At 50.7% G+C, this 16,890-nt stretch overlaps 1 protein-coding gene across 1 annotated transcript in view; it reads right to left on the reverse strand.

The window, feature by feature from the left end:
- The window catches only part of col28a1a (collagen, type XXVIII, alpha 1a), a 321,284-nt gene that overhangs the window by 42,354 nt on the left and 262,040 nt on the right, over window positions 1–16,890 (reverse strand). Inside the window, exon 33 of the mRNA XM_072509076.1 lies at window positions 16,142–16,317. Within this exon, the coding sequence (XP_072365177.1) occupies window positions 16,142–16,317 (176 nt within the window). The remainder of the gene's footprint in view (window positions 1–16,141; window positions 16,318–16,890) is intronic.

Raw genomic sequence — 16,890 nt, forward strand, 5'->3', positions numbered from 1 at the left:
GAGAAAGCATAGGTGCTGTTTAACATTGGGGAGGGGAGTGGTGCTGATTAGTCTGGTAGAGGGTGACACACTCCAAAATAACAAAGATGCAGCCTGGCCAATTTTAATAGCTTGGGTTCATGTCCATATATTTTTTCAGACTCCCAGAAACTGGCAGACCCTGGATTTGGCTGTGTGGTGAACCACTGTACACCTGTATTAGGGGATGTAAGGTAGGACCTGTACTACAGGTTCGCCGGTAGCCCCTGCCTGCTGGCTCCACCCAGGAGAAGGAGTATAAATATGCGTGTCCTCCATTCAGCTGCCATTTCACCAGCTGCTGTAGGAGGCCACGCATCTTACTGCAATAAAGCCACAGTTGTACCCAATCTGAGTCTTTGTACAATTGATCGTGTATCAATTTATTGCAGTAAGATTTTCTACAAGATGGACATCTCAATCAAACCAGATTGCCTGCAGCTGGATCCGCAATCGACCAACGGCAGAAAAGACTTTAATCACTGGCTAGCTTGCTTCGAGGCTTACATAAACTCAGCGAACACCCCACCGACGGAGGCTCAGAAGATACAGGTCCTGTACTCTAGGTTGAGCTCAAGCGTGTTTCCGCTGATCCAGGACGCCCGGACCTACGCGGAAGCCATGGCGCTCCTCAAAGAGAACTACGCGCAGAAAGCGAACACACTCTTCGCCAGGCACGTACTCGCCACTCGCTCTCAACTCCCTGGTGAGTCCATTGAAGACTTCTGGTGGGCCCTAATCCCACTCGTCCGGGACCGTGACTGTCAGGCTGTTACGGCCACCAAATATTCTAATCTCCTCATGCGCGATGCTTTTGTAACGGGGATTGGGTCGGACCTCATCCGACAAAGACTGCTTGAAGGGGCCACGCTCGACCTAGCGGAGACAAAAAAACTAACGCTCTCCATGACGGTCGCCTCACGTAATGTTCAGGCCTACACCTCCAGCCGCGCGGCCCACCCCTCCTATCCCTCCTGGATCCCACAAACGGCCGCCCCAGTCGGGGCCTTACCCAGCCAATACGCTTGCGCCACACACCAATCAGCGCACCCCGGGGGTCCCCAATGCTACTTCTGTGGCCAGCAGAAGCACCCTCACCAACGCTGCCCGGCTCGCACTGCCATTTGCAAGGCTTGCAGCAAAAAGGGCCACTTCGCCGCAGTGTGCCCCTCCCCCCGACAGACAATGGATGCCACCATCTTCACCCCCCCAGACCACACGCAGCCAGAGGGCGCCGCCATCTTCACCTCCTGGACCCACGCGCAGCCAATGGGCGCCGCCAGCTTCACCCCCCGGGGCTGCGACCGGCCAGTGGGCGCCGCCATCTCCCCCCCCAGACCACGTACGGCCCATGGGCGCCGCCATTTTGTCCCGCCCCCGCATCATGCAGCCCATGGGTGCCACCATTTTGTCCCCCGCAGGATCTTCAGTCGCCGCCATCTTGTCTTCCCAACGGGGCATGGACGCCGACGACATTCCACGACCTGGGCCCCGCACGCTCTCCGTCTTCAGCCACCAGTGACGATCAACCGCAGCTCGCCTCGATGACGCTAGACCAGTCTCATCCACACAACCTGGCAACCGCTTCGACTACGGTGAAAATCAACGGCCACACGACCTCTTGCCTGCTGGACTCGGGGAGCACCGAAAGCTTCATCCACCCGGATACGGTAAGGGGCTGCTCCCTCGCGGTCCACCCCGCCAACCAAAGGATCTCCCTGGTCTCTGGATCCCATTCCGTCCCGATCCGAGGCTTCTGCACGGTCACTCTCACGGTCCAGGGCCTTGAATTCAGTGGCTTCTGCCTCTACGTCCTTCCTAATCTCTGCATTGCACTATTACTAGGCTTGGAATTCCAGTGCAATCTCCAGAGCCTCACCCTCAATTTCGGTGGGCCCCTACCACCCCTCACTGTGTGCGGCCTCGTGACCCGAAAGGTCGGCGCCCCTCCCTCTTTGCCAATCTAACTTCGGATTGCAAACCCGTTGCCACCAGAAGCAGACGGTACAGCACCCAGGACAAGACCTTCATCAGGTCCGAGGTCCAGCGGCTGCTTCGGGAGGGTATCATCGAGGCCAGTAACAGCCCCTGGAGAGCACAAGTGGTAGTCGTTAAAACTGGGGAGAAGCATAGAATGGTCGTGGATTACAGCCAGACCATCAATCGGTACACGCAGCTCGACGCGTACCCACTCCCACGCATATCTCATATGGTCAATCAGATTGTGCAGTACCGGGTCTTCTCAACGATTGACCTAAAATCCGCCTACCATCAGCTCCCCATCTGTAAATCAGACCGTCCATACACTGCCTTCGAGGCGGACGGTCGTCTCTATCACTTTCTTAGGGTTCCCTCTGGCGCCACTAACGGGGTCTCGGTCTTCCAAAGGGAGATGGACCAAATGGTTGACCGGTACAGTTTGCGGGCCACGTTTCAGTACCTAGACAATGTCACCATCTGCGGCCATGACCAGCAGGACCATGATGCCAACCTTGCTAAATTCCTCCGCACCGCCACTCTCCTCAACCTTACTTATAATAAGGAGAAGTGCGTATTCAGCACAAACCGCTTAGCCATCCTCGGCCATGTGGTCCAGAACGGAGTTCTGGGGCCCGATCCCAACTGCATGCACCCCCTCATGGAGCTTCTCCTCCCCCACTACCCCGAGGCCTTCAAACGCTGCCTGGGGTTCTTTTCGTACTACGCTCAGTGGGTCCCAAACTACGCGGACAAGGCCCGCCCACTCATACAGTCCACCCAGTTTCCACTTACGGCCGAGGTACAACAGGCCTTCACCTGTATCAGAGCAGACATAGCCAAGGCCGGGATGCACGCAGTAGACGAGACACTGCTCTTCCAAGTAGAAAGCGACACATCAGACGTCGCCCTTGCCGCCACCCTCAATCAGGCAGGCAGACCCGTGGCATTCTTTTCCCGCACCCTTCATGCCTCAGAAATTCGGCACTCGTCCGTCGAAAAAGAGGCCCAACCTTTCGTTGAAGCTGTGCGGCATTGGAGGCAGTACCTGGCCGGCAGGAGATTCACTCTCCTCACTAACCAACGGTCGGTAGCCTTCATGTTCAATAACACACAGCGGGGCAAGATCAAAAATGATAAAATCTTGCGGTGGAGAATTGAGCTCTCCACCTATATCTTGTATCGCCCTGGCAAACTCAACGAGCCCCCAGACGCCCTATCCCGAGGTACATGTGCCAGCGCACAGGAAGACCAACTCCAGGCCCTACACGACAGCCTTTGTCACCCGGGGGTCACACGATTGTACCATCTTGTCAAGGCTCGCAATCTGCCCTACTCCGTCGAGGAAATACGGACAGTCACCAGGGACTGCGAGGTTTGCGCGGAGTGCAAGCCGCACTTCTACCGGCCGGACCGTGCGGGCCTGGTGAAGGCCTCTCGCCCCTTTGAACGCCTCAGCGTGGATTTCAAAGGACCCCTCCCCCTCCCCTCCACTGACCGAAACACGTATATCCTCAGTGTGGTCGATGAGTACTCCAGGTTCCCCTTCGCCATCCCATGCCCCGATATGACGTCTGCCACCTTCATCAAGGCTCTCAACACAATCTTCGCTCTGTTCGGTTTCCCCGCCTACATCCACAGCGACAGGGGATCCTCATTCATGAGTGATGAGCTGCGTCAGTTCCTGCTTAGCAGGGGTATCGCCTCCAGCAGAACGACTAGCTACAACCCCCGGGGAAACGGGCAAGTTGAACGGGAGAATGGGACGGTTTGGAGGGCCGTCCAGCTGGCCCTACGATCCAGGAACCTCCCAGCCTCTCGCTGGCAGGAGATCCTCCCTGATGCACAACACTCCATCCGGTCACTACTGTGCACCGCTACGAATAACACACCCCATGAACGTCTCTTTACCTTCCCCAGGAAGTCCACATCCGGGGTATCGCTCCCGACTTGGCTCGCAGCTCCAGGACCGGTCCTGCTCCGTAAGCACGTCCGACTCCATAAGGCGGACCCATTGGTGGATAGGATACACTTGCTCCATGCCAACCCCCAGTATGCCTATGTGGCGTACCCCGACAGCCGCCAAGATACTGCCTCCCTCAGGGACCTAGCACCAGCAGGTTCCACCCATACACACTTCCCCGTCCAGGCGCCATCCTCCCCTTCCCCGGCGCTTCCAACATTAACCCCACCAGGTCCATCCCTCCTTCCCCTGCCCACGCAAGAGGATGAAGAGGATTTTGGCACGTTCCCGGAGTTATCCAACATCAGGCCGCCGGCACTAAATTCACCAGCATCGACATCGCCGCCACCGTTACGCCACTCCCAGCGGAACGTCAAGGTACCAGATCGGTTGAACCTCTAACTGGCACTGGACTTTCAAGAGGACAATTTTTTTCTTTCTTCTCATTCTTTTTTTAATAAAACGCTGTACATAATTTTCAATACTGTATATAGTTCTACACCACCCCCGCCGGATTCATTTTTAACAGGGGGTGAATGTGGTGAACCACTGTACACCTGTATTAGAGGATGTATGGTAGGATCTGTACTACAGGTTCGCCGGTAGCCCGTTTGCTGGCGCCGCCCAGGAGGAGGAGTATAAATATGCGTGTCCTCCATTCAGCTGCCATTTCGCAGCTGCTGTAGGAGGCTACGCATCTTAATGCATTAAAGCCACAGTTGTACCCAATCTGAGTCTTTGTACAATGATCGTGCATCAGGCTGATTGGCAGGAGTGGGAATTCAGGCATTAGGAGAGCTCTGCATGCTTCATTTGAGAAAGGTCCCTTCAGTCAGCAAAATGGCAGGGTGCAATTCAGTTGGAGGAGGTCGAATGCCAGGGGCACAGGAGGCCGGAGGCTTACTTGCAAGGATGTGCAAGTTCACAGCCGGTTTATCCAGATGGAGAAACTATCACTGCTAGCCCACTCAAGCTTCAGACAAAAATTTGCATATTTAGAGCAGGATTCTGGTGACTTCCTGCGGGGGGTCCTGCTTGATTGTTCAAATGGGCAAGAAGTGGGGTCACGGGGTAAATTGCTGTTATTATAACTGCCCCTCTGCTGTGGTTTCTGCCAGGTTGCGGTGGAAGTTGAAGGGGGTGGGGGTTGCAGGTTTAAAATTGTACCATGACATGTGACCTCTAAATTTCAGTGCGCACTGAATCACAGATTTGTTACTGTGCAGAATGAGGCCATTTGGCTCCTTGGGGGTGATTTTCAGCCCGCGTTAGTCATCAGCGAGAACAGCGACGTGGGTGGAAAATCCCGCAAGAATTGGAAATGTGATACTCGCGGGCAATATCACGTTTTCCGATTTTTCATGCCCCTCGCCAGTGATGCAATGGCCTAGAAAGGATGGGACCTCATTAAATACATTTTAATATACTTAACAAGCAGGGAGGCAATGTTGTTTTTTTAAACTTAAATCTTTCTCCAAGCCATTCTTCAGCACAAATGTGGTGGGTGGCGGTTTAACTACACCTTCTGTATCCTGACCCCTCCCCAAGCACAAATCCAGAGAACCTTGGGACACAAGGGGCCAATTCTCCCCCAAATTTTCACAGTTAATTTGTGGCGGATTTTTCAGGGAGTTTCCTGTCGGCTCTACCGCTATTCAATGACAGTTACTCACTTTTGTGGACGTGGGGAGTTTCTCACCGGTTTAGCCCACACTTAGAATTCTTTTAGCATTGGGGAGCTGAATGCAGAGATCAGGCCGCCATTGTGAAAGGGTGCCCCGATCTCTAAATGAGCTTGTGGGCCTCCACCCTCCACACCCCCCATTCATGGGCAATGTCACCCCCCACACACCATGGACATTACCCCACACCCCCCAAGTGAGGACACCTCGCTATGGGGTCCCTGGGGGTCCCCCCTCTTCAGGCCCCCGCAAGCCCTCTTACAACACGCTCTTCATTCTAGGACCCCATCCATCACCCACCCAACAATCCAGGAGGGCCCTACTTACCTGCCCTTTACCCCACCCTTCATCCCCCCCTCCACCCTAATTTTATGGGCATGAACCTCTTCGCCCTTGGCAGTGCCACCCTGGCACTCAGGCACCCTTGCCACTGCCACACTGGCACAGAAGCAGCGCTCCTGCTGGCTTGGCCGTGCCACCCAGGCACCTTGACAGTGCCAAGATGACATATGGGCAGTGCCAAGTTGCCCAGGTTCCAGGGGGAGGACCAGGGAGCCACCCCTCACTTACCCTGACCGCCTTGGGGTCTCCGATGACCCAGGAGACTGCCTGGGGGCCATACCGCCTGGTCCACATTTGTTTGGGCCAGCATTGATCGACGCCCGGCTGCAGCCTCCCTGAGGAGGCCGAAGAATTGAGGGAGGCCACTGTAGGTAGGTCGTAAATAGGATTATGACCTACTTCTGCGAGCGTCATTCGGTTATGCCTATTTGGGGTGGGGTTCAGTCTCCAATGTCTCACGAGCGTCGGAGGATCTTGCTCGGCACAGATCTTGCTGTCGGGAGGCTCGCTGGAGGCCTTGCCCGGCATTTTCCGGCCACATTGTGCCCAACACGGCCGGCGATTCGTTCCCCAGATTTCACATCGCAAAGTAATTTTACTGCGCACGAATCGCACATGCTTCTTATTGTCCAGGTGTCTCTCCGTACTGTTCTGAAACCTATCCTGCTGCTTTGTGAAGTTGATATGTGAGGATCATGGATGTTATTTCTGTGTTGTTGTATCATAAGAATCTGTGGGTTAAAGTGCTGTTTGTCAAAAAGGCTTTTGAAATCTAGGAGGACTGTTCAATGGGTTGTATTGATACTCCAGTTGTGTTGGCCAACTGTATCTTCTATTCTGCCATGGGCAGACATTCAATGGGGTTGGCTGAAGGGTCAAATGAGCTGTCCCTCGCAGAGAGGGGACAGCATTGTTAAGGCCGACTCTAGCCACATCACATGTGCTGAATCATGGGTGGGATTCTCTGTCCTACCAGCCCCATTTTCCTGCACGGCACGCCCCCGCTGGAAGCAGGATCCTCCGATCCAGCAGCTGGCCATTGGGGTTTTCCATTGTGGCCGTTGGGAAACCCGCGGGCGTGTGTGCGCTGCTGGCAAAGCGGAGGATCCCGATGACGGAGAATCCCGTAGCATGCATTTGAATGCTCATTGATCAATGTCAGGAGGGACCTAATTGTAGCAGCTAGATTTTGAAGCCCTCAAGAGGTAACAGCTTAAAGTTCTCAGAAGCCGGTTGGTATTGTCCTCTGTAAACTGTCCCCCAAGGATTGCACTGACTGTTCTGAAAGTCATTTCGTTGCAGAGACAGTGCAAATGTTTGAGGTGCAGTCACTCACTCCAGATAGTGCAGTATTTTGTTGAATCCATTTTGATATTAGAAGTATTAGATTCTGCCTTTTGTCTCAGGTCCTTCAAGATAGTGAGTGCTTCGTGCCTCCATATGAGCATGATGCTATTTCAAGCATCCTCAAGATGGCGCCAGATGGCGCTGGAATCTCAAGGTGGCTCCGGAGTGTGGCGACTCTCTGCGAGCTCTCTCCCACAGATTCGCTGCCTACAACTCTTATAACCGTACAAACCTTTTAGAACTTAATTCTAACATTATCTCTAACCTTTCCCTTTTATGTTTACCTACCTGTCTGAATATCCTCTGGCGTCCATGGGCCAGCCCACATGTCCTGACCCAACCCGATCTGGCAGGACTCCTCCAACGACCCGACCCTGGCCTCGAGATGGAAGTGGAAGAGGCCCGAAGCTTAAGTTCGACACTGACACTTGTAGGAATCGACCCGGTTCCCGGAACGCCCGACCCGTCCTAGGAATCGACCCGGTTCCCGGAACGCCCGACCCGTCCTAGGAATCGACCCGGCTCCTGGAACGCCCGACCCGTCCTAGGAATCGACCCGGCTCCTGGAGCACCCGACCCACCCTAGGAAGCGACCTTAGGCTCCTTGAGCGCCCGACATGAGACCCGACCTGGAGAGGCCCGCCCAGAGCCTCGACTTACCGGCAGATGGAGGAAAGGGGAATCCACGTGGAAGCCCGACCAGCCCTACTCCAAGGCCCGATTCCAGGAATGCCCGACCAGATCACCAACGCTGGAAGCGAACATGTGGCCTGGCCCAACCTGACAGGAAGACCCTGCCTGCGACCCAAACCCAGACCAAACTCCCCCAAAATGGCAGAGACCCCATGTGATGCACAATCAATTTCACAAAGACGAGAGTTGAATACAACTGAGGCTTTATTACACTAAGATGTGTGGCCTCCTACAGCAGCAGGCAAAATGGCTGCTGTATGGGGAGCACACATATTTATACTTCGCCTACTGGGCGGAGCCAGCAGGCAGGGACTACCCCCGTACCGTAGTACAGGGCCTTACCACACATCTCCTAATATATACAACAGTGGTGATTACCACACCACGCGAGGGCCCGCACGCATCAAAGGGTAGACCTGTACTTGCGGAGCCACGGGGCCCGACCGGATCACAAACATGCTCCCGGGGACTCTGAAATCACAACCAGCACCCGGGACCCGCCAGACGTAACCACTTATCTTCCACAAGGTCAGACTTCTCCCATTGGATCCGAGGACCACCAAGAAGCGGCCGCTGACCGAGAAAGCGAGGGAAACGTGGTGGTCTGCAGGTGTGATTAAAACAACGTTGTTTCAAGTCTCCTTTTCCCAACCTGCTCCTGGCAAACATCCAAGCGATCGAAAACAAGCTGGATGAGCTTAATGCTAGGCTTACCTCTCAGAGGAAAGTAAGAGACTGCTGTATGCTCTATTTCACAGAGACATGTCTCACCCCTGCTTCAATGGACTGTGCCATACAACCTGACAGCTTCTCAATACGCTGGATGGACCGCACGGCACCATCGGGCAAAGTGAAGGGTGGAGGGGTTTGCCTCCTCATCAACTCCTCCTGGTGCTCGGACGTGGTGACCCTGGCGACCTACTGCTCCCTGGACCTGGAATACCTGACCGTGAAGTGCCGCTCATATTACTTTTCATGGGAGTTCACTTCTGCCATCATCAGGGCGGTCTACATCCCACCCCAGGCAAAAGTGAAGAAGGTGCTTCATGAATTGAACACCGCTTTAATCATAATGAAACAGAATACCCGGAGGCCTTGTTCATCATGGCCAGGGACTTCAACCAGGCCAACCTCAAGAGTGTATTGCTAAAATTCCACCAACACATCTCCTGTCCACCAGTGGTCCCAACATCCTTGACCACTGGTACACAAATATCAAGAGTTGCTACCAATCCATCCTCCGACTGCTCTTCGGAAAATCGGGCCACAAGACGGTGCTCCTTCTCCCGGCACACAAGTGGGAAACCTATGCAGGAGAATCTGGTTAAGAAGGTCGTGCAATGCAGGTCCGAAGCAACAGATGAGCTCCTATGCGACTGCTTGGAGTCAGTGGACTGGTTCATATTCAGGAACTCAGTGGCCAACCTAAATGAGTATGCCACTATCATCTCAAACTTCATCACCAAGTGTGTAGAAGATTGCGTACCAAAGGAGATAGTACGTACGTTCTCCAACCAGAAACCATGGTTTAACATGGAGATTCACTTCTTACTGAAGGCCAAGTCTGAAGCATTCAAGACAGGTGACCCTGTCATATACAAGAAATCTAGGTATGACCTCCACAAACCATCAGGCTGCCAAAAGACAATACCAGACTAACCTAGAGTCATAGACTAATGACATGGACTCTCGTCGGTTGTGGCAAGGCTTAAGCAACATAACGGGCTACAAAGCAAAGCCAAGTAGAATCTCCGGCAACAGCCCACCCTGAAGAACTCAATGTATTCTATGCTTGTTTCGAGCAGGAAACGAACAAACCGTCGTCAACTGCCCCAGCAGCCTCGGGCGCACCCATATCTACCATCACAGCCTCCAAAGTCAGATCAACTTTTTGAAAGTGAACCCTCGGAAAGCAACAGATCCTGCACGGACCAACTGGTGGGTGTGTTCATGGACATCTTCACCCTCTCCCTACTCCGTTCTGTGTTTCACACCTGCTTCAAGAAGACCACCATCATATTGGTGCCAAAGAAGAACCAGGCAATGTGCCTCAATGACTACAGTCTGGTGGCTTTGACATCGATTATTATGATGTGCTTTAAGAGAAATTGGTCATGAGACACATAAACTCCATACTCCCAGAATGCCTTGATCCACTGCAATTCGCAAATCGTCACAACCGGTCCACAGTAGAACCCATCTCCCTGGCCCTACACTCATCCCTGGAGCATCTCGACAACAAGGACTGCTACGTCAGACTCCTAATCATTGACTGCAGCTCCACCTTCACCACCATAATCTCAGCCAAGCTCATATCAAAATTTAGGACTTGGCTCCTCCCTCTGCAACTGGATTCTCGATTTCCTGACCCATAGACCACAATCAGTAAGAATAAATAACAACATCTCCTCCACGATAGTCCTCAATACCAGAACCTCGCAAGGCTGGGAACTTAGCCCCCTAATATGCTCCCTATACATACATGTCTGTGTGACAAAATTTGGTTCCAACTCCATCTACAAGCTTGCTGATGACAAAACTGTGGTGGGTCGGATGTCGAACAATGATGAGTCAGAGTACAGGTCAGGGATAGAGAACCTCGTGGAGTGGTGTAACAACAACAATCTCTCCCTCAACTTCAGCAAAACTAAGGAGCTGGTCATTGACTTCAGGAAGCAAAGTATCGTACACACCCCTGTCTGCATCAATGGGGCCGAGGTGGAGATGGTTGACAGCTTCAAATTCCGACGGTGTGGACATCAGCAACAATCTGTCCTGGTCCATCCACGTCGACGCTATGACCAAGAAAGCACAACAGCACCTAAGCTTTCCCAGGAAACTAAGGAAATTCGGCATGTCTTACCAATTTTTACAGATGCACCATGGAAAGCAACCTATCTGGCTGCATCACGGCCTGGTATGGCAACTGCTCGGCCCAAGACCATAAGAATCTACAGAGAGTCTTAAGCACAGCCCAGTCCATTACGTGAACCCGACTCCTATCCATTGACTCTGTCTACATCTCCCACTGCCTTGGGAAAATGGGCAGCATAATCAAAGACCCCTCCCACCCGGGTTATTCTCTCTTCCAACCTCTTCCATCAGGCAGGAGAAGTCTGAGAAAACGCACTGACAGATTCAAAAACAGCTTCTTTCTTGCGGTTACCAGACTCCTAAACGACCCTCTTATGGACCGAACTGATCTCGCCACGAATCTTCTCCAGTGAATAGTACTACACTCTGTAAGCTTCACCTGATGTATGTGTTTGCAATGTGTATTTATTGTATGTCCTATGTTTTTCATGTATGGACGATCAGTCTGGACTGTACGCAGAACAATACTTTTCACTGTACCTTGGTACATGTGACAATAAGCCCAAATCCAAATCTTCCTTTTAGAACATGATCCAGAGATCTCGTTCTCCAGCTCTGAAGTCAAGGATATACTTCGAAGACTTCCACTTTTAACCTCAGGTCCCACTTTTACCTCTGATCTCTCTGATGTTCTTGTGTCGGTTTTAATTTTATGGTAACTGCCCCTCTCTAAGTCAGAAGGTTGCAGCTACAAGTTCCAATCCAAGGATCTGGGCCAAATAATGCAGGATGACACTCCAGTGCAGTACTGAGTGAATTCTGTACTGTAAGACATATTGGGCGAAAGTTTCCCCAAAAATAGCAAAGTGTCAGGATGTGACTGAAAACCGGCATGTTTCTCTCCAGAACCACAGCCAAGATTCGTGACCAGATCTTCTGATACTGTCAAAAAAAGAAAATTGGAGGGGAAGGGAATGTGGTTTGCGCCTTCACTGTAAGGTTTTCGGGCAATTCGGCCCTTTTGGAGAAACTCAGAGACTGTAAACTGACTTTCCAGCCAAGGGAACAGAACCAGTTTTCCCAGCAGGCTTGGCCCGCTGAGCTGAGTAGGGGCATAAGCACATAAATATTTACAAACACCACCCTAGGAGCTACAAGGAAGAAGGAGCCAGACAACAAGATAACATCAAAACACAGACAAAGGGGCACGGGAATACACAGGAGGCTTGCATGCAAGCAGGACAATGAGATGGTCATAGCCCCATGCAAATGTAAATGACCTGGCCTCCACCAGAGCAGAATCCAATTAACACCCCATCAACATAGCGAGGTGAGAATAGCAGCCATCTCCGGAGCAGCTGGAAGACACTGAAATTCTCCACAGAAGAGCCTAACCTCGTTAAACTAGAAATCAGACTGTCTGAGTCCAGCATATTGCGCTGGAAAAGCCCCTAGAAAATCAGCGGTAGAGAAAAACCAAGTTGGAGGCGGACCTGGGGGAGGTACTCCAATCTTGACAGGAGCTGCCGGCAGAAACTCACTGGGAGGAGGGGGGCGGAGCCAGCGCCAAATTCAAATCGCACAGGTCTGAAAAAAACCAAGTTGGAGGCGGACCTGGGGGAGGTACTCCAAGCTTGACAGAAGCTACCGGCAGAAAAACCAAGTTGGAGGCGGACCTGGGGGAGGTACTCCAAGCTTGACAGAAGCTGCCGGCAGAAACTCACTGAAAGAAGGGGGCGGAGCCAGCGCCAAATTCAAATCGCGCAGGTCTGCCTAGCTGGAAGAAGCGGACCTGCAAGGAATACCCGGAAACATACAGCTCTGACCGGCTCAAAGGGGGCGGGACCAGCGGGAACTTTAAAACTTACCTTTTTCAATGCAAAAGGGGCTGGCCGATCACAGAACAAAGCCAGGTATAACTATATAAAAGGGGCTGTGTTTTCGAGTAGGGGTCTCTTCGTTCTGGGCTCGACCTCTGCACCCCTGACTTGACCTCTGTAGCCTGTGACCGTAAGTACCCTGCAGCAGCTTACGAAACTCCCTTGACTTTAATAGTGGTTGAGGCTTTGGGGAAGGGAACTTGTTTTGTGCCTTGTGATATTGCTAAAAACTGTGTAATCATAAGAATTTTCGTTGTGTCCGCTGTATTACTTTTGAATAGACTTAGTTGTATTAGAGCATAAGATTTTATTGTGTTTCTTCTGTTGATGATTTTGACCTGGGTTTTGCAATAAACCTTGATTTGATGATAATTGGAGTCGTTTAAATTCTTCAATCTTTCACCAGCGATCTCTGACCAAGTCATTGTTAAAATACTCCTCACCTTAATTCCGGGTTCAGGAATCGAGGGTCATCTTGAGCGATTCACTCAGGACAGACTGCTGGTTAGGGAATAAACAGCAGTGTCCTATTCTCTCTCTTGGGAAAGCTACTCTAGTGGTGTAGGAACTGGGTGAGTGTTGCACCACCGGCAAGAGAGAGAATCACCTGGGTATTGGTAGGGGTCTGGAGATCTGTGTGATATAAGTCTCAGGCTGTCGGTTAGGAATAAACGGCAGGCTTGAATCAGTGCTCTCTTCAGTGGAAGTGTCCCAGCGCGACATCCCCTGGCCTCTGAAGTTTCAGTGCCAGCTGGAGAGAGACACACACAGATATTCAAACCCCAGATATCGGCCCAGTAGTGGAGTAGCGGAGATGGCACCCTCTACATCACTCTTTCAGGCGGGGCCTGATAGAGCTGACAGGGCCGGTTCCACAGGAATCAGGGTGCCATCTTTAAAGGGCACCGCGATCTGTGAGAAAAACCAAGTCACTCCCACCCCCACACGGCAATGGAGAACCCTTCCCCACAAGCTTCGGGGTGACCCCCCCACCATGGACGTATCGGGGACACTCTCCCCCTCTCCAACCTGTCCCGTGCTTTTGTTTGCACGCACCCCTCTTCTCCTCCCCCCCCCTCCCCCACTACCACACATAAGGGGAACCATCCCAATCACCACCCCCCCAATGTAGGAGGGTTACCCCCGGTAGTGCCCTTCTCAGTGCCCACCTCAGCGTTCCATGGCAGGGGGCAGTGCCAGGGGGGGAATGCCCAGTCGCGGCCCACAGCCTCAGGATTTCCAAGCACCTCCACACCCCGGCGGGGTCATCACGACTGGTTTTAGTTATCACAAACCAGTAGTGATTCGCACATGCGTGAGGGAGGGGGGGCTGCATTCCACAGGGCCAGATGCTACAATGTAAAGCCGTTTAATGATATTAAACTTTATTTTAAGACATGCACGTCAGGTCCATGGCTGTTCTCAGTGTGAACCTGATCACGTCATCAGTGGGGGGTGGAGAAGATCACATTCTGAAATTGCACCGGCGCAAATCCTGTTAGTCCCCTCTCATGAGATTTTGCAGTATAACGGGTTTTGCGTCCATGGGTATCGGATCCACAAACCCACGCCCCTCATTTTCAGTTGAGATTTTATACTAAGTATCAGTAAATAGCTGCATATATCAAGAAATGGTTGAGTGTACCAGATCGCACAAACATTATGGGCCCCAACAACATCCCGACCATAGTGCAGGAGACCTGTGCTCCAAATGCTCCAGAACTGGTTGCATCTCTAGCCAAACTATTATTTTTTTTCTTATTTGTTCATCGGATGTGGGCATTGCTGGCCAGGTAGCATTTATTGCCCATCCCTGAGGGCATTTAAGGGTCGACCACATTGCTGTGGGCTTGGAGTCACATGTCGGCCAGACCAGGTAAGGATGGCAGATTTCCTTCCCTAAAGGGCATTAGTGAACCAGATGGGTTTTTACGACACTTGACAATGGTTTCATGGTCATCTTTAGACTTTTAATTCCAGATTTTTTTAATTGAATTCAAATTCACCATCTGCCATGGTGGGTTTCAAACCCGGGTTCACGGAGCATGACTCTGGGTGGGTCTGGATTACTCACCCAGTGACAATGCCACCATTGCCTCCCCTAATATACCTACAATCTGACATCTACTCAAAAATATGGAACATTGCTGAATTGTGTCAATTCACAAAAACCAGAACAAATCCAATCTGGTCAATTACTGCCCTGATTTCCATCAGCAAGATGACTGGAAGGCAATGGAAATGTGATGGAAAGTGTCATTGACAATGCAATCAAGTGGCACTTACAATAACCTGTTCGTCGATTATCTGGTTGGCATCTGTCAGGGCCACTCAGCTACAGACCTCATTTCATCCTTATTCCAAACAAGTAAAAAGCTGAATTCCAGAGGCGAGCTGAGAGTGACTGTTCTTGACATCAAGCCAGCATTTAACAGATTGTGGCATCTAGGAGCCCCTGTCAAATTGACAATAGTGGGAATCAGGGGGAAAGTTCTCCAATGGCAGGAGTTGCCGAGCACTAAGGAAAATGGTGTGGTTGTTGCAGGCTAATCACTTCAGTCCCAGGATATCGCTGAAGGAGTTCCTTGGGGTAATGTCCTGGGCCTTGGAACATTATACAAATGTACAGCATGTGAAGAGTTAATACTATGTTAAAACTAGCCACTAGAGGGAGCTAAGGGACAGTACTATAAATTGCACTGACTTTTAGATTTCTGGGAGAGTGAGCTGGAGAGGTAGATTAGAGTTAGAGGAGACAAGTAGAGTGCATTGTAGAGCTGGTAAGATAGAGTATAATTGTAGTTAGAATATAGAGATAGTGTTAGTGAGTGTAGTTTAATAATATATTGTTTACCATAGGAATAAGCGTCAAACTCTAAATCAAGTAGTATAAATAAAATTAGTTTAGTTCATGAAAAGAACTTCAAGTGGCTTTGTGATAATTCGCTTTCCATCCTGAAGTCAACCTCACAAAGATCACCATTTTCAGCTGCTTCATCAACATCCTTTCCCCTATCATAAGGTCAGAAGTGGGTATTTTGATTCAAGACTGCACAGTGTTCAATACCATTCGCAACTCCTCAGATAATCAAGTAGTTCAGGCAATGGACTGGGACAACATAATGCTGGGGCTGATAATTGACAAGTAGCATATGCACTACACAAGTGCAAAGCAATGACTATCTCTAACTGGGCTTTAGGGAGGGGGGATGGTTAAAATATTGTGATCAAGCTGCCCTGCACCGATTCCACCTCCATGTTAATATCAGGGTCGTTATGCTCTCCATAGATGTTGCCTGCCCCTCTGACTATTTTATTTCATATTTCCAGAATGTACAGTAATTTACCTTTGGTTTTTATAAGATCATTGCTGTATTGAACAAACTATCAAATGCTTAAAATATTTGGCATTCCTTTTTACTCACCTCTACAGTTTCAATTTTCTTCTCGTCTACTCTGTATATAGTGTCACGCTCTGGTGTCTGATGATTTGCATCCAAAGCTGGTGACACACCAGGGGGCAGTATGGAGCTAGGAATTGAACTGAAGAGCGCACCATTCTCAGGCTCACAGATTCTGCTGAACAATTTACTTTCAAGTGCTGAAATTGGACAATCACATATTTAAAAAAACCTTCCACAATCTGCAACATCAAAAGTCCAAAATGCCAACATGTCTGACATACCTGCTTCTGAATAAAGAAAAGAGTTTTCTCAGACTTTATCTATTCTGGGAGTTTATTTTTTCAATGAGCTTTTTGCTTCTTTGTTTGCCATTTCGCTCTTGATCTGCCACCCACTCTCTTGGCAGCAGACTGCCTGGGTCGGAGATCTGCTTTTGGACGTTTGTCAAGATCACGTGCAACCAGCTCCTGGGACATTTGTAAGTACAACCTGAGATAACTCCCTCACCAGTTTTCCCTCCTTCACTATTGAAGTCAATAAATAATAAGCTTGAGAAACATAATCAAACAATAACTGCTTCTTTCACCAAATTTACATATCCATTACTTTGAGATGTGCAGACTTGGATGGCTTTTGCATTTTTGTTGTTTTATCACAAAACTAATTTAAAGATTACTATACATCTAACTATGGTGGGGAACAATTGATTCCATTTAGAGCAAGAGTGCAAACTTAGGGCTAGGTTTCACCCAGTTTGCAATGTGAAACCT

Source organism: Scyliorhinus torazame, chromosome 6 (genome assembly GCF_047496885.1).
Source record: "Scyliorhinus torazame isolate Kashiwa2021f chromosome 6, sScyTor2.1, whole genome shotgun sequence".
In the NCBI taxonomy this organism is placed as follows: Eukaryota; Metazoa; Chordata; class Chondrichthyes; order Carcharhiniformes; family Scyliorhinidae; genus Scyliorhinus; species Scyliorhinus torazame.